General features: G+C 40.7%; 1 protein-coding gene across 11 annotated transcripts in view; it reads left to right on the top strand.

Moving 5' to 3' along the window:
* Positions 1-27,536, top strand: part of LOC132884962 (probable ubiquitin carboxyl-terminal hydrolase FAF-X) — a 289,340-nt gene that overhangs the window by 135,985 nt on the left and 125,819 nt on the right. For all 11 annotated transcript variants that reach the window (XM_060919101.1, XM_060919095.1, XM_060919100.1 and 8 more), the window contains 12 exons: positions 2,657-2,761; positions 7,685-7,891; positions 8,026-8,162; positions 12,925-13,058; positions 13,286-13,373; positions 14,711-15,053; positions 15,201-15,296; positions 15,372-15,583; positions 26,002-26,242; positions 26,335-26,484; positions 26,996-27,116; positions 27,224-27,354. In XM_060919101.1, the coding sequence (XP_060775084.1) occupies positions 2,657-2,761; positions 7,685-7,891; positions 8,026-8,162; positions 12,925-13,058; positions 13,286-13,373; positions 14,711-15,053; positions 15,201-15,296; positions 15,372-15,583; positions 26,002-26,242; positions 26,335-26,484; positions 26,996-27,116; positions 27,224-27,354 (1,965 nt within the window). The remainder of the gene's footprint in view (positions 1-2,656; positions 2,762-7,684; positions 7,892-8,025; positions 8,163-12,924; positions 13,059-13,285; positions 13,374-14,710; positions 15,054-15,200; positions 15,297-15,371; positions 15,584-26,001; positions 26,243-26,334; positions 26,485-26,995; positions 27,117-27,223; positions 27,355-27,536) is intronic.

Here is a 27,536-nt window from a genome sequence, read left to right as displayed (position 1 = left end):
GATGACTGAGTATCTTCACAGACAGTAAATAGTCCTACTTGCCAACTGTCATAATCCCTATTATGTCAAGAATTGCTCAGCTAAGTAGTGAGAAACCATCATTACTTTTAAGACATGATGGTCAGTCTCTCCAGAAAATTGCAAGAACTCTTGAATGTATCTTCAAGTACAGTTGCAAAAACCATCAAACACTCTGATGAAACTGGCTCTCATGAGAACTGTCCCAGGAAAGGAAGCCCAAGACTTACCTCTGTTGCAGAGGATAAGTTTATTAGAGTTATTAGTCTGAGAAATCGCCAATTAACAGCATCTCAGATTCGAGCCTACATGAATGCTTCAGAGTTCAAGTAGGAGACACATCTCAACATTAACTGTTTAGAGGAGACTGCGTGAATCAGGCCTTCATGGTCAAATTGCTATAAAGAAACTACAACTGAGGGAGGCAAATAAGAAGAGGAGAATTGCTTGGGCCAAGAAACAGAAGGAATGTACATTAGGCCCCTGGACTTTGGTCTTATAAGTTCAAATTTGAGATTTTTGGTTTCAGCCGCCATGTCTTTGTGACATGCATAAAAGGGGAACAACTGGTACCTGCGTGTGCTGTTCCCACCGTGAAGCATGGAGGAGGTGTAATGGTCTGGGGGTGCTTTACTGGTGCCACTGGTGGCGATTTATTCAAAATTGAAAGCAGACTTAACCACCATCACTACCACAGCATTATGCAGCGACATACCATCTGTTTTACACTTAGTGGGACAATCATTTGTTTTTTAACAGGACAATGACCAAGAACACACCTCCAGGCTATGTAAGGGCTATTTAACCAAGCGTGAAGGAGTGCTGCATCAGATGACCTGGGCTCCAATCACCTGACCTAAACTCAGTTAAGATGGTTTGGGATGAATTGGACTGCACTGTGAAAGAAAACATACATGGGAACTTCTTTAAGACTGTTGGAAAACCACTCCAGGTGAGTAAATCATGAAGCTGGTCAAAAGATACCAAGAGTGTGCAGAGCTGTCAAAACAACAGGAGGCTACTTTGAAGACTCTAAAACATTTTGTTTGCATTTTTTATTACTACATAATTTCATGTGTTCTTATAGTTTTGATGCATTCAGCATTGTTCTACAATGTAGAAAATAAAGAAAAATCATTGGATTCAAAGATGTGTCCAAACTTTTTTTATTAACCCTTTAAATGTTCATACAAGTCATAAAAGTAGATAGAGAACCAAATTAAACAAATGAGACACAATTATTATTATTATTATTATTATTATACATTTATGAAGGAAAATATCCAGTATTAGATATTTGTGAGTAGCAAAAGTATGTGAACCCTGTGCAGCAATAACAGTAGCTAAACATTTCTGGTAACTGTTGGTCAGACCTGGCTTGTCTACTTGATCTGAGCAAATTCTATTCTGGCAGCAATGTTCTTTTTGGAGAGCAGTGGCTTTCTCCTTGCAACCCTGACATGTATACCACTGTTGTTCTTCTGATGGTGGACTCATGAACAGTAACATCAGCCAATGTGAGAGGGGCCTTTAGCAGCTTCGACGTTACCCCGGGTTCCTTTGTGACTTTATGGACGATTACACACCTTGCTCTTGGAGTGATCTTTTTTGGTTGTCCACTCGAGGGGAGGGTCACACTGATCTTTCATTTTCTCCATCGGTCCGACTGTGGATTGGTGGAGTCCAAAGTTTTGTGACTTTTTCCAGCCTCATGAGCATCAACTCCCCCCTCGAAGGTCCTTTGAAATCTCCTTTGTTTGTGCATTGCAACACTTTGACAAACATGTTGTGAAGAACAGACTTTGATCGTTCCCTGTTCTTTAAATAAAACTGGGCAAATGCTCATACCTGATTTGTCATCCCATTGTTTGAAAACACCTGACTCTAACTTCACCTTCAAATTAACTGCTAATCTTCAAGGTTCACATGCTTTTGCCACTCAATGATATGTAACACTGGCTCATTTTCCTCACTAAATAAATTGGCAAGTATAATCTTTTTGTCTCATTTGTTTAATTGGGTTCTCTTTATCTACTTTTAGGACTTTTGTGAAAATCTGATGTTTTAGATCATATTTATGCAGAAATATAGAATATTCTAAAGGGTTCACAAACTTTCAAGCACCAATGTGTGTGTATATATAATGGAAAAAAGTGTATGTGTTTTAAACCAATTTCTTTTCATTGCATATAATTCACATCTGTTTTACCTTTTACGTAATTTGATTCCTGATTTTTCACTTTCAGGTAGTGTTACCTGTTAAATAATCTATTTTTATTGGCATAGACTTGAGTCAAAATAACTTTCTCTTCTTCCTCTGAGAAAGTCCCTTTTTGCCTTTCACTTGTCATTTCAGCTGGGTCAGCTTTGCCTTTTATGGAGTTTTGTGGGTGTGGCCAAATGCAAATCAGCTGTGCATGTGACTGGTAATTTATTGGTGATTGGCATTCATCAAGCATACACATGCAAATATGGAGAAAATCAGTGTTTCCAAAACGTTTGTAAATCCGGTGGAAATATTTAGTTCAGTTTGGCTTATGCAAACATTTACACACAGCTTTACTCAAAGATTGGTAAATGATGGCCAGTATTCAAGAGTTTAATTATAAGTAATGTTTTCTTATATCTGTCATTTTAGGCTGGTAAGCATGAGGCCATTGTGAAGAATGTCCATGACCTGTTGGCTAAGCTGGCCTGGGATTTCTCACCAGAGCAGCTTGACTACCTGTTTGACTGCTTCAAGGTAAGGAACTCTGAATTTAGAAGAAAGATTAGATCATTACACTGTGTAAATAATGTCTGTATGAAAAGCCAAATGTTCTTTATGTACAATGCATTTAGAAAATGTTTAGATCACCTTCTGTTCGCAGCTACTGGCAGCCCCAACTCTACATATCCAATGAGCTCTCCACATATCTCAAACCCTGGTACACCAATGCAACACTCCTCCACAAACATTCCCCTTAACAACACTTGCAATTTTGACCACTTTGTCCTCAGAGTCAGTGGATTGATGAGGTTTGAGCTAACTGATGTCTCCGTGCTATAGTTTTGGCCTTATAAATTTATACTGAAAGGCACTAGTGGATACTCATGAATATGCTTGTGCTAAAAATACACTTGCCATGGAAGAAGAGATCAGCTTTGGAAGACAGGAAACCTGTTACTCCAACTGTGGTCATAAGCTGCTAAATGGATATATAAGGTCTGATGTGTACAAGGTGAGACAAGGAAATGGAAGGTGGCTGTATGACATTGGCCTTTTGTTGCAAATACTGCATCAGTTGCAGTCAGAAGTTTACATGCACTCATTATGGACATGAATGTCATGGCAATATTGGGCTTTCAAATTTCTTCAAACTGTTCTTTTTTTGGGGGGGGGGAATGAGGATTGTACAGCATACATCTTTAAGATGGGAAAAAAAGAATTTGGTGCACAAGTTTTAATTTATTTTGGGTTTTCTGAAATCAACGCAGGATCAAAAATATACATACATCACACCGGAGATTTGGTTAGTTGTCCCTTAGCATGTTTCACCTTGACTAGATGCTTTTGGGAGCAATCAACAAGCTCCTAGCATAACTCCAGTTGGATATTTGACCACTCTTCTTAGCAGAATTAGTAGAGTTTAAATAAATTTGTTAGTTTTCTAGCATGGACCCAACTTTTCAGCACAGTTCATATATTTTTGATAGGGTTGAGGTCAGGATTTTGGGAAGGCCATTCCAAAATCTTAATGTTAGCCTACTTTGTTTGGGGTCATTGTCCTGTTGAAACAGAATTGTGTCCAAGTTTCAACTATGTAGCTGATTGTTTGAGGTTATGCTGAAGAATTCTGAGGTAGACCTCCTTCATTCCATCCACTTTGTTTAACCATGCTGAACAGTTGTGGTTGAATGCCTCACCTTCATTCCTCCAAACATACTGGTCATTTTGGCCAAGCAACTTAATTCTTGTCTTATATGACCATAACATTTTCTGGAGGAAAGGTTTTGGGGTTTTTTCCCCCTTTGTCCATGTGAGCTTGAAGGTGTTGATTTTGGAGCAGGAGTTTCTTTCTTGGATGGCAGCCTCTTAGTCCAAAGTGATGTAAATCTTGCTTGACTATAGAAAATGACTCTGGTGTTCCAGTAGCTTCCAGTTTATGGCAGGCCTGTGCCTTGTTGGTTCCTGGGTTGTTCCTGACCATCCAAGCCAATTCTTCTTCCAGATCTTGGCAAAGTGGCTACATGTCCAAATAACTTGTCAAACAAATTCTTTTTATGTTGGCACAGGGAAGCAACCAGCTGTAGTCAATCATCACTAACAGAAAGTTAAGAGGCCTTGGTAAGTGAAAAGACATTTTTGAACTTTCACCACCACTGAATTAAGTCAGTGTGGGTGTACAGTGGTGCTTGAAAGTTTGTGAACCCTTTAGAATTTTTTATATTTCTGCATAAATATGACCTAAAACATCATCAGATTTTCACACAAGTCCTAAAAGTAGATAAAGAGAACCCAGTTAAACAAATGAGACAAAAATATTATACTTGGTCATTTATTTATTGAGGAAAATGATCCAATATTACATATCTGTGAGTGGCAAAAGTATGTGAACCTCTAGGATTAGCAGTTAATTTGAAGGTGAAATTAGAGTCAGGTGTTTTCAATCAATGGGATGACAATCAGGTGTGAGTGGGCACCCTGTTTTATTTAAAGAACAGGGATCTATCAAAGTCTGATCTTCACAACACATGTTTGTGGAAGTGCATCATGGCACGAACAAAGGAGATTTCTGAGGACCTCAGAAAAAGCGTTGTTGATGCTCATCAGGCTGGAAAAGGTTACAAAACCATCTCTAAAGAGTTTGGACTCCACCAATCCACAGTCAGACAGATTGTGTACAAATGGAGGAAATTCAAGACCATTGTTCCCCTCCCCAGGAGTGGTCGACCAACAAAGATCACTCCAAGAGCAAGGTGTGTAATAGTTGGCGAGGTCACAAAGGACCCCAGGGTAACTTCTAAGCAACTGAAGGCCTCTCTCACATTGCCTAATGTTAATGTTCATGAGTCCACCATCAGGAGAACAGTGAACAACAGTGGTGTGCATGGCAGGGTTGTAAGGAGAAAGCCACTGCCCTCCAAAAAGAACATTGCTGCTCGTCTGCAGTTTGCTAAAGATCACGTGGACAAGCCAGAAGGCTATTGGAAAACTGTTTTGTGGACGGATGAGACTAAAATAGAACTTTTTGGTTTAAATGATAAGTGTTATGTTTGGAGAAAGGAAAACACTGTATTCCAGCATAAGAACCTTATCCCATCTGTGAAACATGGTGGTGGTAGTATCATGGTTTGGGCCTGTTTTGCTGCATCTGGGCCAGGATGGCTTGCCATCATTGATGGAACAATGAATTCTGAATTATACCAGCAAATTCTAAAGGAAAATGTCAGGACATCTGTCCATGAACTGAATCTCAAGAGAAGGTGAGTCATGCAGCAAGACAACGACCCTAAGCACACAAGTCGTTCTGCCAAAGAATGGTTAAAGAAGAATAACGTTAATGTTTTGGAATGGCCAAGTCAAAGTCCTGACCTTAATCCAATGGAAATGTTGTGGAAGGACCTGAAGTGAGCAGTTCATTTGAGGAAACCCACCAACATCCCAGAGTTGAAGCTGTTCTGTACGGAGGAACGGGCTAAAATTCCTCCAAGCCAGTGTGCAGGACTCATGAACAGTTACCGGAAACGTTTAGTTGCAGTTATTGCTGCACAAGGGGGTCACACCAGATACTGAAAGCAAAGGTTCACATACTTTTGCCACTCGCAGATATGTAATATTGAATAATTTTCCTCAATAAATAAATGACCAAGTTTAATATTTTTGTCTCATTTGTTTAACTGGGTTCTCTTTATCTACTTTTAGGACTTGTGTGAAAATCTGATGATGTTTTTGGTCATATTTATGCAGAAATATAGAAAATTCTAAAGGGTTCACAAACATTCAAGCACCACTGTATGTATAATTTGTATCCTGTTTTGATTCCAGAAAACCCAAAATTAAGTAAACTTGTGCATCAAATTATTTTTTTTAATTAAAGATGGATGTTATATAATCATTCTTCCTCAGAATCCTTGAAAGCCCAAAATGGCCAAGACATTCATGTCTTGAGTATGTGTAAATTTCTGACTGCAACTAAAAGTTCTCTGAATGTGTATGCACACGCACAAGAAGGTATACAGGTAATTCTTAGTGTCCGTGGTGGTTAGGAAGAGGGCAGTAGAACCTGACAGAAGGACAACCATCTCTGCAACAATACACCAGTTAGGGCTTAAGACTAGCCACCCCAAGGGAAAAGGCAAATGGCTTCTCATGTCGAGACATACTTGAGGAAGAACCAGGGACGTCACTAGGTTTGAGAGACAGGGGTAGCTTAGCACCCAGAGGAGAAAAGGTATTGTGCGCGCGCAGCGCGCGCCGAACATTTTTCAGAGCACCTACTAAGGCTGTCAATCAATTCATTATTTCAAGAGCATCACACCTTGGGGACACACTTCCCACCATTTCTATTCTATTTTAAAATTGCTTTCATCATTTAATTGCTTGCTGAAGCAACTTCACCAGACTCCCTTTCTTAAAAAATCTTCATATATCCATCTAACCAAAGGATAGACAGACAGATAATCTTTTCCCATGCCAAAACTAATGCTAGTAGGCTACAACCCACACAGCTTAGTAAGTTTGTTCACCATGCTAACATGCCAGATTTACAGTTGAAATAGAAAAGCTACAATATCGTCTTTCCTCACTACCCATTGCTCAATATAGCCTAGGTAAAGTTAAGCAAATGCGAACCACTGACATCAAATTACAATCTCACCGTGTGTGTCTGCAAATGAAAGCATAGAATTCTGACTCTCTGCAAACCCAACTCAATGGAAGCCCGCACCGCGCCTGCTGCAGAATGCCCGCGTAGTTTTTTAAGTCCTACTAGCCTACCACTCGACGTGACGCTTGACACAGAGCCAATGAGGAGGAATCATAACGATATTAATAATATTGCATTAAACAATAAATAAGCAAGCAGAAACTGTTGTTCGGATTAACTTGCGTTCTTGATGGCTCATGTTCAGTGCTTTACTGCCTTTGTTTTTTTTTGGGGGGAAAAAAAATATATAAATAATTTAAAAAAGGGCAAAAAATATAGGGTGGCTTTGCCATAAGATAGGGTGGCTGGAGCTACCCTAAAATGGGTCTGGCGACGTCTATGGGAAGAACTTTCTCAAGATTGCGTAGGACCTCAGACTGAGACAAAGCCTCACCTTCCAATGTTAAAATAACCCAAAACACACAGACAAGGTCTTACAGGAGTGAATTCTGGATGAGTTTGCGAATGTCTTTGAGTGGACATTGGCTGAATATCTTTAGAGAGACCTGAAAAGTGCTGATGGAGCATGAGAGATTCTGAAGGGACAAATGAGAGGATCCCCAAATCAGTTGTAACTTGTAGTGTCATACACAAGAAGACAAATAAAAAAAAAAAATCTCACCTTTTTATGCATTTCCACATTAATTACTCAAATTTAGGGCTTTACTGCAATGAAGAAATAATATTGATTTTAGTTTATTTATTAGGTAGGGTTACAGTTGTGCAATGTAAGTAGCAAATCCTATTTTTGCTGACAGGCAAGCTGGACAAATGCAAGTAAGAAACAGAGGGAGAAGCTGCTAGAATTGATTCGCCGGCTGGCAGAGGACGACAAGGATGGTGTGATGGCTCATAAGGTGCTTAATCTGCTGTGGAACCTGGCTCACAGCAATGATGTTCCTGTCGACATTATGGATCAAGCCCTAAGTGCCCATATTAAGATTTTGGACTACAGTTGTTCCCAGGTATCTTCATACATTATTCAAATTCACCATTATTTTCTGTTATTCAGTCAATTAATAACATACTCCTTTATGTGTGATATTACCAAAGACATCTTTCTCATTGACCCCCGTCCTTTTCTTTCGCATCTCTCTAGGATCGGGACACGCAGAAGATTCAGTGGATAGACCGTTTCATTGAAGAACTGCGAACCAATGATAAGTGGGTGATCCCAGCATTAAAACAGATACGGGAGATCTGCAGCCTGTTTGGAGAGGCCCCTCAGAATCTCAGGTTAGTCAGCAGTATTTTACATTTAAGAAAACCTCTCCCAGAAATAATTCACTATTCCTGTAACTTAAATTGTGCATATTGGTTGTAAAAAAAAAAAAAACCCAAAACATTTATTTCAAGGGTAGATTTGCTAAATCAGACACTTTTATTTGTTGATGTTCATCAGTAAATGTAAAATGTTTGCATGCAGTGCTTTGCTTAAATACACATAGAATTGATAGCACTGCATATTTTGAAATAGACCCCACCTGAAGCCAATTTTCTTAATAGCACTTAGAATAATTGCAGGGTTCCCACATATCTGAAAGCAACACACGGTCAAAATTGTACATACAGGGTCAAAGTATAGCTACATCCTCTTGAATGTGTCATTTTCTTAATTTAGGTCTTCATTCATGTGTTGAGATTTAAACCATTCATGGCTGTTTGGCAGTACTGACAAAGAAGCTACAATGCATTAAAGAAATATGTTTTGTTGCTCTGCTTCGAAGTTGGCCATGAGGTTATTAAGGTTCATATACACTCACAATCCACTTTAATAGGAACACCTGTTCATTTATGCAGTTATCCAGTAAGCCAAACATGAAATATCAGCACAATGCATAAAGTCATTCAGGTACAGGTTAAAAGCTTCAGTGAATGTTCCCATCAAACATCAGAATGCAGAATAAGTGTGAGCTTTGTGACTAATCATGGCATGGGTGTTAGTGCCAGATGGGCTGGTTTGAGTATTTCAGCAACTGATGATTTCCTGGGATTTTCAAACAAAGCAACCTGTAGAGTTTACACTAAATGGTGTTGAAAATGAGAAAAAAAAGTGTGTAAGACCTTTCTGTTGGTGGAAAGACCTTGTTGTCAAGAAAGGTCAGTAGAAAACGGCCAGGCCTGAGTTTCCCAAAAGCATCGCAGCACAAAGATGGTTAAATGGTAGCGTGAGCAGCACAATGAACACTCTCTCTCCTAGTTGAGATGTTCTTAGCATTAAGAGGCGTTTGGGAAACCCAGCCCTGATTGGTTCGAGCTGCCAGGAAGGATCTAATATTGTATAGTACAGTATCTCAAATAATCACTCTTTACAAGGGTGGTGAGCAGAAAAACATCTCAGCATGCACAAAACATCAAACCTTGAGGTAGATGTACTACAACAGCAGAAGACTGCATTTTATTCCACTCCTATCTGCCAAGAACAGGAATCAGAGGGCACATGGGCACAGGCTCAGCAAAACTATACAGTTGAAAATTAGAAAACAAATTGTGCTGTCTTTTTTTCAGTTTTCAACTGTCCAGTTTGGGTGAGTCTGTACCCTTGATAGACTAAGATTCTTGTCAGTTCAGACTCGTCTGGGGTGGGTTTCCCAAAAGCTTCTTAATGCTAAGAGCATCTTAACTAGAAGAGTGTGTGTTCATTGTGATGCTTGCTCTACCATTTAACGATCTTTGTGATACGATGCTTTTGGGAAACCCACCTCAGTCATTCTTCTCTGATCTCTTTCATCAACAAGGTGTTTCATCTTGTAGAGACTCTGCACCCATTGGATGTTTTTCCACACCATTCTGTGTAAACACTAGAGATTGTTGTGTGATATTTCCCAGGAGATCAGCAGTTTCTGAAACGTTCAAAAAAAGCTCATCTTGCAACAACAACCATGTCGGGGTAAAGTTACAGAGGTCACATTTTTTTTCCCCTCCATTCTGATGTTTGACGTGAACATTAATTGAAGCTCTTGACCTGTACCTGCATGATTTTATGCATTGTGCTGCTGCCAAATGATTTGTTGACTGGATAACTGCATAAATGAGCAAGTGTACAGATGTACTTATTAAAGTGGATAGTGAATATAGAATACAAAATAGATGAAAAAGAAATGCACATGACGAGATACAACACACTATTTTTGTCCATCTAAAGCTGCAGACAGCACACATTTCTGCAGATATTTAAACAGGGCTGTGAAGGATCCGCGGAATTCCGCGAATTTGGCCGCCAAAAATATAATTTTAGTAAATCATCTAATTTTGCAATAACAAATTGGGGGTAGGGGTTGTTGTCTACCGACCGCTAGTAGTCTCGTACAGCGAGTATCACCGAGCCGGCGAGTCTGGGAACGAGCCTACCGCAAATTGTTCTTTCTGTAACGACATTGTAATTTTTTTGGTATCTTTTTTTCTTTTCCGACAGTGACAGACCAGTTTACGGCATTTGTGCCATGCTTACAAACCATGGCGCGAATCTTGTGTTCTTTTCGTTTTACCATTGTGCTCTTTAAACACGCTTTCAATATCAACGGTTTTGAAAAGGAGAATTTCGCGGTATGTCCGCGTCACGGAGGGACATCGTTCAGAGGGAGGATGGTGAGACCGACGATGTCAAAAACATTGACAAGGAAAACGGCATCAAAAATCCATGGAATTGGCGATGGCTGGAGTTTAAAGCCGGTAGTGAATATCTCCATGAGCACATACGGAAGATAAAAGAACCAGCGAAAGCTTACTACATCTTGTGCCATCAGGATGTGAAGTACGGTTCTGGCGGAAGAACACGTTTGGTTGACCATGTTAAAGGAAAAAAACATGCGGAATTGGTGAAATTGAAGCTGTTGAACTATAGATTACCAGGTAGACCATCTTGTTCACATTTATTATTTATGTAGTTTTAACTTATGTTATTGTTCATAATGTTCATTGTTATCATGAATATGTAATGAAAGAGAGACCAAAAGAGCAAGGAAAAGCCATATACAGGGATGTGATTTTTCCGCGAATTCGCGGAATTCCGCTTTTTTCACCTCAAAACTTGAAAAAAAAATGCTTCCGATTTTTCCCTCAAATCCACATTCGTATCCTATTCGTTCCGACTTTGTTTGAAAGATGGCAGCCTCGGATTTGCATCTTTACGCCTCGATCACGGAGGCTGCCATCTTTCAACTCTTTGTTTGAAGCGAGCTCATTCATTGGTTGTTACAGAGCGATGGGCCAATCATGTACCTCGTTTCATCTCATTGACGTAATTACGTCATTTACGCAATTACGTCATTGAGATGAAACGAGGTACGTGATTGGCCCATCGCTCTGTAACAACCAATGAACGCGCTTGTTAGATAGCTGTACGTAAGCTCGCTTCAAACAGAGTTGAAAGATGGCAGCCTCCGTGATCGAGCGTAAAGATGCAAATCGAGTTAAAGAAATCGACAGAATAGTGAAAAACAAGTTCCGCTGGGAATGGTTGGAGAAAGAGGTTGCTACAGACGTTGGACATGAGACTGTGAGACATTTGTTCAGCGATTTCGTTCTTTGGGGAGAGGGCAGAGGTCTCTGGCTGTCAAGTTTGGGGATGCTGGGACCTCCCCTGCCCGAGCTACGAGCGTGCAAAGTCGGGCTGGAGCCCGGGATAGAAACGAAACCTAAGCGGAGCGCCGCGGCTCGCCTCGGGGCGAATTACATCGGGCCCTGCCGCGCTGGTTCTTTGGGGGGGGGGGGTGTGAGTGAGAGAGTGTGTGTGTGTGTGTGTGTGTGTGTGAGAGAGCGAGAGAGAGAGAGAGCGCGCGAGTGAGAGCGAGTGAGAGAGCGCGCGCGAGAGAGAGAAAGCGCGCGCGAATGAGAGAGCGCGCGCGAGTGAGAGAGCGCGCGTGCGTGAGAGAGAGCGCGCGTGCGAGAGAGAGAGAGCGCGCGTGAGTGAGAGAGAGAGCGCGCGTGAGTGAGAGAGAGAGAGCGCGCGAGTGAGAGAGTGTGTGTGTGTGTGTGTGTGTGTGTGTCAGAGTTGCATGTTGACCATTAAATTGGCTTGAATTTGTTAATCATGACAAGTTTTTTCTTGTGTGTTTGCTTGCCATTTTAGTACAATTTTTAAGTCAGAAAACCCCAAAACCCAGGAGCTTCGGGGGGCTTCCCCCCTTGTCCCCCCACCAGGGTGCTGCCCTGGACCAGCTGGGGGCCTGCGGCCCCCAGACCCCCGGCTAAAATTTTCAGATAATTTCACCAGCCCCAAATCACATCCCTGCATATAGAAAGTCAGAAAGAAAAGAGTAGGCTTTCTAAGCTGAAGAAACTACTAACAAAGAAAAGGAAATAAATATAAATATTGACTTGTAAATAGTTGTATATAGTTTTTGACTAGAATCTGTCTAACATGAACAAAGACATTTTGGTATTGAATCAGTTCAAAAACAAGAACATTAGTGACTATTATTTAATAGTCAGTCTAGAATTCCCCCCCTGGAAAAGACATTGTGGTACCCAATGAATTGATGCAAATCGACACAAGAATACAAGTGAATTTACAATATGAGGTATGTTATTGATATATTTTCATTCTTCAAGTGAACCCTTATCAGTTAAAAGGTAAATCAGTTCAAATTGTATTATTTCAACATAATAATAACAGTTCAAATTAAATGGCATGGTTGAGAAAATATTTGCTTTCAGGAGATGCTTCAAATCTATCAATATACACAAAATCTGTTCAGCTTCTGGGGCCCTGCGGCCCCCAGGCCCACGGCTCCTGGGGAGCTGCGCCCCCCAGACCCCCTGCTAAAATTGTTTCCTCGGATTTTGTCATTTCTATTTCACAGTCCTGTTTAAATCATCCAATTTAATAGCCATCACAATAGTGGGAATCTATCAGCGATTCCTGATACTTCCTTTAAAAGAATGGGAGCACTGAATTTAATATGGTTAGAGTTAATTTGAATTTCTAGCCACTTCTGTTGATTCTGCTTTGATAGTGTTCTTCAGTGTTTCTGCATGTTTGTGTTCACCCTGACAGCCAGACGCAACGGAGTCCTCACGTGTTCTACCGACATGACTTGATCAACCAACTGCAGCACAACCATGCACTGGTCACACTGGTTGCAGAGAACCTGTCTGCTTACATGGAGAACATGCGACAATTCTCTAAAGGCATGTGCAGTGACTGCACAAATGTGATTTTTATTATTTTTATTATTATTATTATTATTATTTATTCTTTTTTTTTAAAGCTTTTTTTAAAAGCTTTTGCTTGGTATTTTTTTAGAGACAGAGTTAGATGGGTAACTTATTTGAAACTTTTCTTGCATTGGAAGACTGTGTGTGTGTGTGTAAGTTCCATGACAAACTTTGGTTCTAAAACTGTGTGTGGTCTACAGAGCATCTCAGTTTTGATCCTCAGACAGTTCGTGTGGGCAGCCGCTACAGCCATGTGCAAGAAGTCCAGGAGAGACTCAATTTTCTGAGGTCAGAAATGGCCTCTTCCGTACTTATTTAAGCTTAAATAAACCTAGTGAAATTATTCAGGTCCAAGTATATGCTTGTATAAATGTAATTCAGACATGTTAGCAAAAATAATAGAAAGGTAGCAGTGTGTGATGCTATACTTTGACATGCTAAAATATTGAAATGTCTGTTTGGTTAAAAGGGTAATATATTTGTGTGTTTATTTTAAAATATTTACCAAAAACAACCCAAAAATCTGGTTGTAAAAATAACAATGTATGCCCAAAGCTTGTGGACACCTGACCATCATGCCTACATGCCATTCTAGATTTACTCCCCCTGTAAATTAGTGTTGTAATAACTTGTAGGTTTCTGGGAAGACTTTTCACTAGATTTTGCAGTGTGGGGACTTGTCTGTTCATCCACAAGAACGTGTGAGGTCAGTTATTAATGTCAGGCGAGGAGGCCTGGGGCGCAGTCGCTGTTCCATTTTATTCCAAAGGTGTTCAGTGGGGTTGAGGTCAGGGCTGTGTGCAGGCCACTCAAGTTATTCCACACCAACCTTGGCAAACCATTACTTTGCACAGCTTTCTTTGTGCAGGGGCATTGTCAAGATGGAACAGATGTGGGCCTTCAAATTTTCATGAAGGGAATATTTAAAGCTGCAGCATACAAAGATATCATGTACATTACATTACAGGCATTTAGCAGACATTCTTATCTAGTCAATAAGCTGTACAATAAGCGCATACACCCAGTGCCTGGGGAACAGTTGGGGGTTGGGTGCCTTGCTCAAGGGCACTTCAGCCATGGATTTTCCTGCTGGTCCAAGGAATCGAACCGGTGACACTTTGGGCCCAAGGCTGCTTCTCTACCCTGTAGGCCATGGCTGCTCCATGTACAGTTGTGTGCTCCCAACTTTGTGGCAACAGTTTGGCAAAGGCCCATATATGGGTGTGATGGTCAGGTGTCCATAGCAAGTGAAGTCTTGCTATTTTATATCCTACTCCTTTACAGTGCCACTGGTTAGATTACTGAACTTTGCATGAACGTTGCTTATGGAATGCAATTTGACTTGTATTGCCATGTATGCCCTGAAGTTTGCACTTTTTCTTCATTCTTGTCACAGTGCACGTATGGATTATTTGGTGATGCAGACTTCTCAGAATTGAATGCCACATGTTTAGAAATTTGGTCAAAAAAGAAAAGTTTCTTTGTGGTATGATTTAACCATGAAGGAAATGGTAGTTTGTTGATTTCAAGGGTTTAAGTAATGTATCAGGATGCTGAAGTGTGTACTTGAATTTTTAGTAGGACAATAAGTGCATGAAAAATTTCTCTTGCCTCTCTCTGTGTAGATTCCTATTGAAAGATGGGCAGTTATGGCTGTGTGCTCCGCAAGCTAAGCAGATTTGGAAGTGCCTGGCAGAGAATGCAGTCTTCCTTTGTGATCGTGAGGCTTGTTTCAAATGGTACTCCAAACTCATGGGTGATGAGCCTGACCTTGACCCAGACATCAACAAGGACTTCTTTGAGAACAACGTGCTGCAGCTGGACCCCTCACTACTGACAGAAAATGGGATGAAATGCTTTGAGCGCTTCTTTAAGGCAGTGAATTGTCGGGAGGGCAAGCTAGTAGCTAAGCGCAGGGCATACATGATGGATGATCTGGAGCTCATTGGCCTTGACTACCTCTGGAGGGTAAGTTCTTGCACGTTTTATCTTTCTGCAAATGTCCCATGATTGGTAGAGTATTAGCACTGTTGCTAACAATATTTGAAAAAGGCCATCTGTAAGTATCAACACCACCTTTGGGAAGAAATAACCAGCTTTTAATGTGTTCCACAGGTTGTGATTCAAGGAAGTGATGACATTGCCAATCGGGCAATAGATCTACTGAAAGAGATTTACACAAACCTTGGACCAAAATTACAAGTCAATCAGGTAAAGGCCGATCTTTTTTCCAGTCTGCATAAAATATTGAATTGATGTCTAAATATGGCATTGTGTGACTCACAGGTAGAGATCCATGAAGACTTCATCCAGTCTTGTTTTGACCGCCTGAAGGCCTCGTATGATACCCTTTGCGTGCTGGATGGGGATAAGGACAGCATAAATTGTGCTCGACAGGAGGCTATTCGTATGGTTAGAGTGTTGACTGTGCTTAAAGAGTATATTAATGAATGTGACAGTGAATACCATGAGGAGAGAACCATTCTTCCCATGTCCAGGTAAGCTATGCTCAGATCTCATTCTTCCGTTTTATCATAATGTTTGTGTTTTAACACTTTTGGTAAACCAGACCTAAAATTTCATAAACATAGTATAGCATATATATATATATATATATATATATATATATATATATATATTTATTTATTTATTTATTTATATTACACACACAGTGCCTTGCAAAAGTATTCATCCCCGTTAGTGTTTGTTTTGTTTTGTCGCATTACAAGCTGGTATTAAAATGGATTTTTGGGGGCTTAGCATCATTTGATTTACACAACATGCCTACCACTTTAAAGGTGCACGTTTTTTTGTTTTTTTATTGTGACACAAACAATAATTAAGATGAAAAAACAAAAATCTGGAGTGTGCAAAGTATTCACCCCCTCATAATCAATACTTTCTAGAGCCATCTTTTGTTACAATTACAGTTGCAAGTCTCTTGGGGTATATCTTTATTAGCTTAGCACATCTAGCAACTGGGATTTTTGCCCATTCCTCAAAGCAAAACTGCTCCAACTCCTTCAAGTTAGATGGGTTGCGTTGGTGTACAGCAATCTAAGTTACTCCACAGATTCTCAATAGGTTTGAGGTCTGGGCTTTGATTAGGCCATTCCAAGACATTGAAATGTTTCCCTTTTACCACTCCAGTATAGCTTTAGCAGTATGTTTAGGGTCATTGTCCTGCTGGACTGAGAACCTTCATCCCAGTCTGACACCTCTGGCTGACTCAAACAGGTTTTCCTCCAGAATTGCCCTGCATTTAGTGCCATTCATCTTTCCTTCAGTCCTTACCAGCTTTCCTGTCCCTGCAGATGAAAAACATCCCCATAGCATGATCCTGCCACCACCATGCTTAATTGTAGGGATGGTGTTCTCAGGGCGTTGGGTTTGCGCCACGCATGGCATTTCCCATGATGGCCAAAAAGTTCAAGTTCAAACAGATTTCTGTTTTTTCCTCTTAATTATTGTTTGCGTCACAATAAAAAAACAATGTGCACCTTTAAAGTGGTAGGCATGTTGTGTAAATCAAATGGTGCTAACTCCAGAAATCCATTTTAATTCCAGCTTGTAATGTGACAAAACAGGACAAACACCAAGGGGAAGAATACTTTTGCAAGGGTGTGTGTGTGTGTGTGTGTGTGTATACACATGCACGCGCACTTGTCCAGGGTGTACCCCGCCTTTCGCCTGTAGTCAGCTGGGATAGGCTCCAAATTGCCTGCGACCCTGTAGAACAGGATAAAGCGGCTAGAGATAATGAGATAAAGTAAGTGTGTGTGTGTGTGTGTATGTGTGTATATATATATATATATATATATATATATATATATATAATATCACGGGTGATTGCTCTAAGACAACGAGGGAGGCTCAGCCTCCTCTAAAAATGGCGAACATCGTGTAGGATGAATTGCGCTAGGCTTATGTTATAGCCGACCTTATAACATTGCTATTTCAGATCCAGAATCATAGAAATATGTGCTCAACCCAACTACAGTGCGAAATCATTCCGTTATAACTTTCCCCAGTTCGCCTAATGTATGCGTGAGTTTTTCCCCCTCGTGACAGCGCGATGCAGCCCAGCCTCAGTGGATTGGGAGCTATGTGCTTGTCAATCTCAAAATGCAAGACGATTATTGGACAAATACTGCGAAAACGCCCACCCACGGAGTCTCACGGACTCCCAGCCTCAGTGGACTTCAATGGCATTTGGGAGCTCTGCGCTTTTCAATCTCAAAATGCAAGACGATTATTGGACAAATACTGCAAAAATGCCCGCCTACGGACTCCGAGCCTCACATGGGAGGCACATGGCAGTTTCCGCGAGGAGACTGGTGATTGGTGAAAGTGGCCGGATATTTTCTTTGATTGACAGCTCGTTTCAACTATAGACAGGCAGCGGTACAGTGTTGCCAGATTGGTAGGTTTACCACCCAATAGGGAGTTTTTAAGTGCATTTTGGCGGGTTTTGAACATATTTTGGGCCGGATAACGTCAGCAGTATCTGGCAACATCAGTTCAGTCCCATGCGGATTCGTTTGTGTGAAGTTGGCACCCCATATGTTGAAAATTTGAATAAAAACCTTTTCATTCGTTTGTGCATCATTTGTGCACGATTGTGCAGGCAAAATGAGCGTTTGTGCACAAACCGTCTTTAAGATATTTCACTTTTAAGAGGTTGGTGACCTTAGGTCACTCAGCACCCCATTAACATCCAAATGACTCGAAAATGGTCTGAATCGTTTGTGCATCGTTTGTGCACATTTGTGCAGGCAAAATTAACGTTTGTGCACAAACCGTTTTGATGTTATTTAACTTTTAATTTTTTGAAAGTAGGTCACGCAGCACCCCATTAACATCCAAATGACTCGAAAATGGTCTGAATCGTTTGTGCATCGTTTGTGCACATTTGTGCAGGCAAAATTAACGTTTGTGCACAAACCGTTTTTATGTAATTTAACTTTTAATTTTTTGAAATTAGGTCACGCAGCATCCCGTTAACGTCCAAATGACTCGAAAATGGTCTGAATCGTTTGTGCATCGTTTGTGCACGTTTGTGCAGGCAAAATTAACGTTTGTGCATAAACCGTTTTGATGTTATTTAACTTTTAATTTTTTGAAAGTGGGTCACGCAGCACCCCATTAACCTGGAGGGTTCATGACTTGAAAAATGTTAAAATATTTTCCATTCTGTAATCAGAGGACAGTTAAGTCTTCTTTTTTCATTTTGAATGATCTTTGCCACACACAACAATGTTAAATGTCTGCATCATGTGCATTAATCAAGCATTGTGAATCCTCAATTTGTCATTGTTGAAGTGTCATAGTGGGCTTATTGACAATGGGTATTTCATGATATCATAACTCATACAATGACTTCACAGAACTCTACATCACAGAAATAGGCCTTATATGCCAGCCATTTTGATAGTTCAATCTTTCTGTGTAATAAATGAGTAATTAGTCCATCAACATCTTTGCTTCTGAGTCAGGCCCGGCACCAGGAACAGTTTACTAAGGGGGCAATTAGAAATCGCAAGGGGGCAAATATTTTTCATATAGTGTGTAGTAGTGATGGCGGTCTGACAACGTGTTTCAAACAATTAACTGCGCCAACCACAAAACCTCGGCCCCGAAGGTTGCTTTAGTCCGGGAAAATCATGTGACATATATTACCAGGGCAGTTGTGCTTTATCAACACCCGTGCCCACCTGTTACCCCTCCCCTCCAGTTTTCTCACAGACACGCGGTACAACCGGAAAGATGCCAAACATAAAACAACACACACAAACCTACAGGCAAGTCCTTTAAATTTAAAATACATACAAATAGCTCCGCGGCATGAAAACAAAACGTCAATGCAAGTCTAAGGTACTTGGCTCGGCGGCCAAAATCATACTAATTTAAAAAAATCAACAGACCCCGCGGCTGCACCAGTAATAGCCTTCCTGACTCGCACCGAGTCAACGCTAACCACTTAATCCGCGATCCCAGTTTAGGCGTGTAGGGGACTAAACACTCTGAAGTGATGAATTTTCACCCCCGCTGCATGGGGGGTGACGTCAACGACACATATTCTTACGCTATTTGCGCACAAAGCGGACCATATATGAACCCATACACCAACATAAACGGAGATAAACTTAGCCTACAAAGAAAGAAAATGGATTCACAATGTTGTGATTGAATTCGTTTAATTCGGAAGGGGAAAGCCTACTCCCGTAAACTGACTGCATATTACAGGATATTGCAGAGACAGTGCACTTGTAAGTGTACATGTAAAACCCCCGCCCGCCCGCACGACCCCTCCCCTTGTCCTTATCACAGGTCTGTGTGTGCGCAGCTGTGTCAGCATTTCACACACACACCCACAATAACTAGTCCCCAGTAGTTAGGATTGATACATATGTCTAAAACAGGGTTAATATTAAATTCAGGCTTTTTGAAATAATCCTACCTTAATACAGTTGAATTCTACGATTGCAACGTAAGAATCATAACAACCAATCAGATTTGTCCTACCGTGCCAGTTTTAGTAGTGATTTACGTGAAATGTATTTTTGTGCAATGCGCAACCACTTAATATTTCGTATTTGAAAATGCAAATTATTAATACGTCTATAATACATTATATTTTCATAAGAAAACAATTAAGTGATCTGAGTCTCCGTTGAGGGGGCGGGGCTGTAGCCACGAGGGGGCGACGCCCCCTTTCGCCCCCCCCCATGGCGCCAGGCCTGTTCTGAGTGACACAGCCTCTCTGTGACAGCCTTTTATTTGTGCATTCATGTTGGCAGTCAATATACTTCATTTTAAAATGCTCTTACTTGTGTTATTTTTTTAGGATTTTCCAACTATTATATGTTTTGGTTAGACTTTAGACTAAAATTAAAGCATTTTCACAACCTTGAAAACACACAATTGAAATTCAAGCATTTACCACGATTTCAAGCACCCATGGGAACCCTGGGACTAGCCTGGGAAAATTCTGAAATGTATCAATTTTTTCAGAGGGTGAGAGGGCCTTTGGGCAATAAGACTCTGCTTATGTTTAATACAAAAACATTTCTGCTGCACCCGCCACGGGCACAGCCATCTGGCCAAGGTAACTGCATACTTCTTTTATACTTCATACACTTTTGTCTTCACCTATTTATGACAGATTTAATTAAGTTACAAATCCAATTCCTAAAAGTTTTGGACACTTGGTAAGATGCAAATATAATTTTGTGCAAAGAGAGTTGTGTTAAGACACATCAGTGTGAAAAATATCCAGCCAAAATTACAATTTTGTGGGAAATATATTGCAAGGTGTTCTATTTGTCACATGCATAGAAATCAGTGTTGAAAAAAAAAGCCCAAAAGTTGCTATTGGCTCTGTGAAAAATCACTATATGAGGTCATGATGGTTGAGGCAGTTTTCAAATGATCTTGGCCACATAAGACACCTCTATAATATATGTGTTTGGTCATATATTAACCATGTATAAAATGAAAATGTGTGTGTTTTCCGAAATAATAATTATCTTTATTTTATTTTAACACCTAGTATGTTGCCTATTTATTCATAATTACCAAGTCTCCCAGCTTTTTTGGTATGAGTTGGTACACCCTGGCAATGACACTCTACTTTCCTTTGCACCAGATGCCAAGGCCATCTCAGTATGACAGGGATGAAGTCATACAGGTCTTCACCACTGCCCGAGACAGGATCATATATGACGAGAAAATTGTTGGTCCCACAGACCCAGTGTGGGCTGATCTCAGCAAGCAGCTTGGAGGGACAGTAAAACCCAAAACTCTGTACACAATTGTTAAGTTAAACAGACACGATAGCTGGAAAATCCTAGGGATACATTCAGAAAATAATGGCAGTGATGAAAGCACTGATGAAGTACGGGAGATTCAGTCAAATGAAAATGTGGAGAATGACTTGGAGGCCGAATCTGTTGACAGCTCTGATGAAAAGAAACACACTGGAATCAGAAATGAAATTGACATTAAGCTAGAAATTACACATCAGGAGTGGAATGATGACTGGGTGGGGCACACCAAATTAATGCAGCATGTAATGTGTCTCGAATCGTAACAGACACAATGAAAGATGTTGACACGCTGACCTTCACCACTAGCTGCTCTTCTCCTACCTGCCCGCGCAATGATTCAAGGAGCTTACCGCTCGTTCCTGTGAATTTCAAAACTTTGGGCGGAAGGGGAATAAAAGATCTCCAGGCAGCAATTGAAGATGGCCTCCATCTCCACCCCGTAGAGTGCCATCAGCCAGTCGATAATGATGAAGCCGACTCCTCATCTGATGTGCAAAGGTGTGATGGTGTGGTCACACACACCTATGCCAGTGGAGAAATCCTTTTTGTGGAGTTGGGAACAACGCAGCACATTATGCTAAATCAATTCCCAGTAAACATCATGCTGCAACAGGATCAGTTCACACTCAGGGGCATTGTTGCTTTTCAGCCAGGGACAAGAAAAAAAGGTCTTTGACATTATGTGGCCCTCTGTCGCCGTTCCTCTCGTAACTGGGAGGAATATGATGACCTGGCCAAAGGGGTCACAATGGCCAGAGAAAAGTCTACTATCCTTCCGCATGTCGTCATCTTTACCAAAGATTGAAAATATTTTTTATTGAGGATAATATTTTTGCCTGGCTTGTTTATTTAGTACCGCAAGCATTGAAGGTCCATCACAAAAGGACAGCAAATGCATCCTCCACTCACAACACAAGGCCCCCCGTTTGAATTGTTGGGTTGGTTAGTTAGCCACTGTTGGGGTGGGAACTGAAGTCACTGTTGCATTTTTCTGTCATGGCATTCAGAGGCAGTTTGAATGGCCCACCCACAGCCTGCAGCTTTCTGAATGTTGCACTGCCAGACTAAACGTTTTACATGTTATAGTCTGTCTTGTTTATACCAGACTTGATACAGTCTGATCATTTCAGCCATTTTTATTGTACGTTCATGTGCCATGTGTTCACACCATGAATAAACAACACAGTTGCCAGACATTTGGCCTTATTTATTAGTTCAGACAAAGTGGTGTTTTCCTTGACAGCTTGTTTTCCAGCTTAGATCATTTCTATCAAGTGTCCTGAACAACAAATGGCACTACAACGCCATATAATCACAAAGCACAACATATTGTGCACAATAAAATGACACAAATATATCCATACATACATGAATAAAGCAATTCACTGAACATTCTATGACAAGAACAAGGTGACCTGCTAAACCCAAACAACTGCCAACCTCTAAACCAGTGGTTCTCAACCTTTTTTTAATAAACGCCCCCTGAACCTTGCAACGCCCTTGACCCCTGCCAATGCTGCGTGACCCACTTTCAAAAAATTAAAAGTTAAATAACATCAAAACGGTTTGTGCACAAACGTTAATTTTGCCCGCACAAATGATGCACAAACGATTCAGACCATTTTCGAGTCATTTGGATGTTAATGGGGTGCTGAGTGACCTAAAGTCACCAACCTCTTAAAAGTGAAATATCTTAAAGACGGTTTGTGCACAAACGCTCATTTTGCCTGCACAAACGATGCACAAACGATTCAGACCATTTTCGAGTCATTTGGATGTTAATGGGGTGCTGAGTGACCTAAGGTCACAACCTCTTAAAAGTGAAATATCTTAAAGACGGTTTGTGCACAAACGCTCATTTTGCCTGCACAAATGTGCACAAACGATGCACAAACGATTCAGACCATTTTCGAGTCATTTGGATGTTAATGGGGTGCTGCGTGACCTACTTTCAAAAAATTAAAAGTTAAATAACATCAAAACGGTTTGTGCACAAACGTTAATTTTGCCTGCACAAACGGTGCACAAACGATTCAGACCATTTTCGAGTCATTTGGATGTTAATGGGGTGCTGAGTGACCTAAGGTCACAAACCCTTAAAAGTGAAATATCTTAAAGACTGTTTGTGCACAAACGCTCATTTTGCCTGCACAATCGTGCACAAACGATGCACAAACGAATGAAAAGGTTTTTATTCAAATTTTCACCATATGGGGTGCCAACTTCACACAGGTTGCGGATTCGCAAGTGCTGTGGTGTATTGTAAGAGATCGGCTTACATTTCGATTTCATTCATTACATACGGTTTCTACCGGCTTTTTTAGTTTGTATACAGTATATTTTCATTGTAAATAAAGTGTAAATATAGTGTTGTCAAGTTTGCTATCTTAGTTCCAGAAATGTCGTTTATTTGAGTGACTGAACTTGAACTTGAGGGGGCTAGTCAGCTAGCAAGAAAGCTGCACACGGATGCCAAGCATTGCTGATTTAATTTTGGCGAAGCCATTTGCCAGTCTTCCTTTTGAGGAAAAAATTAAAATTAAAGAGCCAACGCCTCAAATTGACCAACGCCTCAAATTGACTTGGCGAAAAAGGTAGGGAATAATACTCGTTCCTTTCAGCTCTCCTGGTACGAGAACGTGAATTGGCTAACAGCAAGTGACCCACATCAACAACAGTAAATAGGCTACTTTAGTAATATGTCATGGATGGACCAAAAATATAGAATCTATTTAAAATGTTTATGCTGAGTATATTATATTGGAATATATGTTTTTCTGGATATGAATTAAACACCGCTACAATTTGGAAAACATTTTTAAACAAAAACACAGCCGAGGTCAATTTTTAAACAACATGCCACAATTTTAAAATATAAAATGTACCCCTCCCCCCCAACACCACCATCATGTATATTGGACAGTAGGCTAATGGGCCAAAAGAACCTGTTATTTCACAGTTTGTGACCCTGCCAACAATCAGCCAGATCAGAGCCAAGAGTATGGGCAAAATTTATGTGTTTTTTTCTTTTAAAATCTGGAAATATCGTAACCGACCAGCCTCCCCTGTTTGAAAGACTACCAGCCGCCACTGATATATATATATATATATATATATATATATATATATATATATATATATATATAATGTATGTATGTGTGTATGTATCTAGATAGATAGATAGATGTATCATTTAAAGAGGAAAAATTAGGTGATTCTTAAATTTCATGACAACAACACATCTCAAAGTTGGGACAAGGCCATGTTTACCACTGTGAGACATCCCCTTTTCTCTTTACAACAGTCTGTAAACGTCTGGGGACTGAGGAGACAAGTTGCTCAAGTTTAGGGATAGGAATGTTAACCCACTCTTGTCTAATGTAGGATTCTAGTTGCTCAACTGTCTTAGGTCTTTTTTGTCTTATCTTCCATTTTATGATGCGCCAAATGTTTTCTATGGGTGAAAGATCTGGACTGCAGGCTGGCCAGTTCAGTACCCGGACCCTTCTTCTACGCAGCCATGATGCTGTAATTGATGCAGTATGTGGTTTGGCATTGTCATGTTGGAAAATGCAAGGTCTTCCCTGAAAGAGACGTCGTCTGGATGGGAGCATATGTTGCTCTAGAACCTGGATATACCTTTCAGCATTGATGGTGTCTTTCCAGATGTGTAAGCTGCCCATGCCACACACACTAATGCAACCCCATGCCATCAGAGATGCAGGCTTCTGAACTGAGCCCTGATAACAACTTGGGTCGTCCTTCTCCTCTTTAGTCCGAATGACACGGCGTCCCTGATTTCCATAAAGAACTTCAAATTTTGATTCGTCTGACCACAGAACAGTTTTCCACTTTGCCACAGTCCATTTTAAATGAGCCTTGGCCCAGAGATGATGTCTGCGCTTCTGGATCGTGTTTAGATACGGCTTCTTCTTTGAACTATAGAGTTTTAGCTGGCAATGGCGGATGGCACGGTGAATTGTGTTCACAGATAATGTTCTCTGGAAATATTTCTGAGCCCATTTTGTGATTTCCAATACAGAAGCATGCCTGTATGTGATGCAGTGCCGTCTAAGGGCCTGAAGATCATGGGCACCCAGTATGGTTTTCCGGCCTTGACCCTTATGCACAGAGATTCTTCCAGATTCTCTGAATCTTTTGATGATGATATGCACTGTAGATGATGATATGTTCAAACTCTTTGCGATTTTACACTGTTGAACTCCTTTCTGATATTGCTCCACTATTGGTCAGTGCAGAATTAGGGGGATTGGTGATCCTCTTCCCATCTTTACTTCTGAGAGCCGCTGCCACTCCAAGATGCTCTTTTTATACCCAGTCATGTTAATGACCTATTGCCAATTGACCTAATGAGTTGCAATTTGGTCCTCCAGCTGTTCCTTTTTTGTACCTTTAACTTTCCCAGCCTCTTATTGCCCCTGTCCCAACTTCTTTGAGCTGTGTTGCTGTCATGAAATTTCAAATGAGCCAATATTTGGCATGAAATTTCAAAATGTCTCACTTTTGACACTTGATATGTTGTCTATGTTCTATTGTGAATACAATATCAGTTTTTGAGATTAGTAAATTATTGCATTCCGTTTTTATTTACAATTTGTACTTTGTCCCAACTTTTTTGGAATCGGGGTTGTGTGTATATATATTTTGTGTGTGTGTGTACACACACACGCATGCACGCACACACAATACAATTCAGAACTGGCATAAAATTAAAAGGTGGCAGGCTCCCAAGTGGTGCCACAGAAAAGCATTTGCCCTATCATCCAGAGATTAATAATTTGAATCCAAGTGATGTGTGAACGCTCTCGAGAGCAAAATTTCCCTCGGTTACAGTGACACTAACCAATCATGGGTGTCTGAGAGTTCATGCATACAGAAGTGGATGAATAGCACTTTCCTCCAAGTGTGTTATATCATCCTGTAACATTGCATAAGTTCATGAAGTCGTGGTTGGGAACCCTGTCTGGTGGATGGGAATTGATCGTGACTAAATTAGGAAAAAAATCTGGCCTCGTTCAATGGTAAGTAATAAGGTGAAATTCTGGTATGCTTTTGCTTGCTTTCAGGGCATTTCGTGGAAAACACATTACCCTGGTGGTGCGATTTCCTAACCAAGGTCGGCAGGTGGATGACATTGACATCTGGTCTCATACTAATGACACCATTGGCTCAGTACGTCGCTGCATCCTGAACCGCATCAAAGCCAACAGTGTACATACCAAAATTGAGCTTTTCATTGGCGGAGAAGCTGTGGACCCAGCTGATGACCGCAAGCTAATAGAACAGCTCAATCTTAAAGACAAAACTGTGAGCACAGTATTTTACAGATACAAGCAAGAACGTTTTAATATGTTTGCCAATGCTTAATTTTATTATTTTTCGCTGTTCTCTTTCCATAGCTAATCACTGCGAAGTTGACCCAAGTCAGCTCCCACATGCCCTCCAGTCCTGACAGCTCCTCTGACTCATCCACGGGCTCACCTGGAAACCATGGCAACCAGTACAGTGATGGGCCCAATGCAGAGGTGGAGAGCTGCCTCCCAGGAGTGGTGAGCCACCATCTTGGTTTTGGGAATAATTAAATATTGTACTTCAGTACTACAGTACTTGTGTACAGTAATTATATGGTGTGAAGCTAATATTCACTCCGTCACACTTAAAACATGTAGTCATGGTTCCAGAGTGGCGCGACAGAACAGCATGCTCCCAGTCATTCAAAGATTATAGCCATCTGTGGCTGGGAGGCCTATAGAGTAAAATTAGCTGAACTCTGGCTGGTAGGCATTGCATTACTCTCTCCCCTGTCAGTCAGTGTGACACAAGACAATCATGAGTGTCATGTATATGGATAGAGGGCAGTTAACACTTTCCTCTGAATGTGTTATGGTACCCTATGATGCTGTTCGCTAGCTCAGAATGTCTCAGCGAAAGCACAAGTTTGCCTCACCCACGTTGGTTTGTAGCTATCGTTTGATAGAGGAGAGCTTTCTAGTTGGTAGGTATGGTAGATAACCAAGTTGCAAAAAAAAGTGTGGTAATCTGCTTATCTTCCTTTTACAGATTATGTCACTGCACCTACGGTATATTTCATTCCTGTGGCAGATTGCTGATTTGGGCTCCACATTAAACATGCCTTTACTACGGGATGGAGCCAGGGTCCTTATGAAGCTCATACCTCCAGGTTTCTGTTTAACACAGCAATGCCTTTATTAAGAAGATCTTATCACAAGCCATTTTACTTAAGGTGAATGCAGGTGGTTTTGAAAATTTTAATTTGTGTCTCTCTAGACAACACTACAGTGGAGAATCTGCGTGCAATCTGTTTGGATCATGCTAAGCTGGGAGAGAACAGTCTCAGTCCCAGCTTAGATTCTTGCTTCTTTGGCCCCTCACCTTCACAAATTCTCTATCTTACTGAGGTATGCAGACAGTTTAACTTTGTGTGTTTGTATGTGACTAAAGGTTTTATGAGAATTCATCAATGGCTGAAAAACCCTAATGGAAATGCAGAGGTTTTTACAGTTTGCTGCTAATTAAAAGTTCCCAAGAAAATATTAAAGAAGAATGACTCATCTCATCTCATTATCTCTAGCCGCTTTAT

The sequence above is a fragment of the Neoarius graeffei genome, chromosome 4 (genome assembly GCF_027579695.1).
Source record: "Neoarius graeffei isolate fNeoGra1 chromosome 4, fNeoGra1.pri, whole genome shotgun sequence".
Taxonomy (NCBI): domain Eukaryota; kingdom Metazoa; phylum Chordata; class Actinopteri; order Siluriformes; family Ariidae; genus Neoarius; species Neoarius graeffei.
This window is presented reverse-complemented; position numbering and strand designations above follow the sequence as displayed.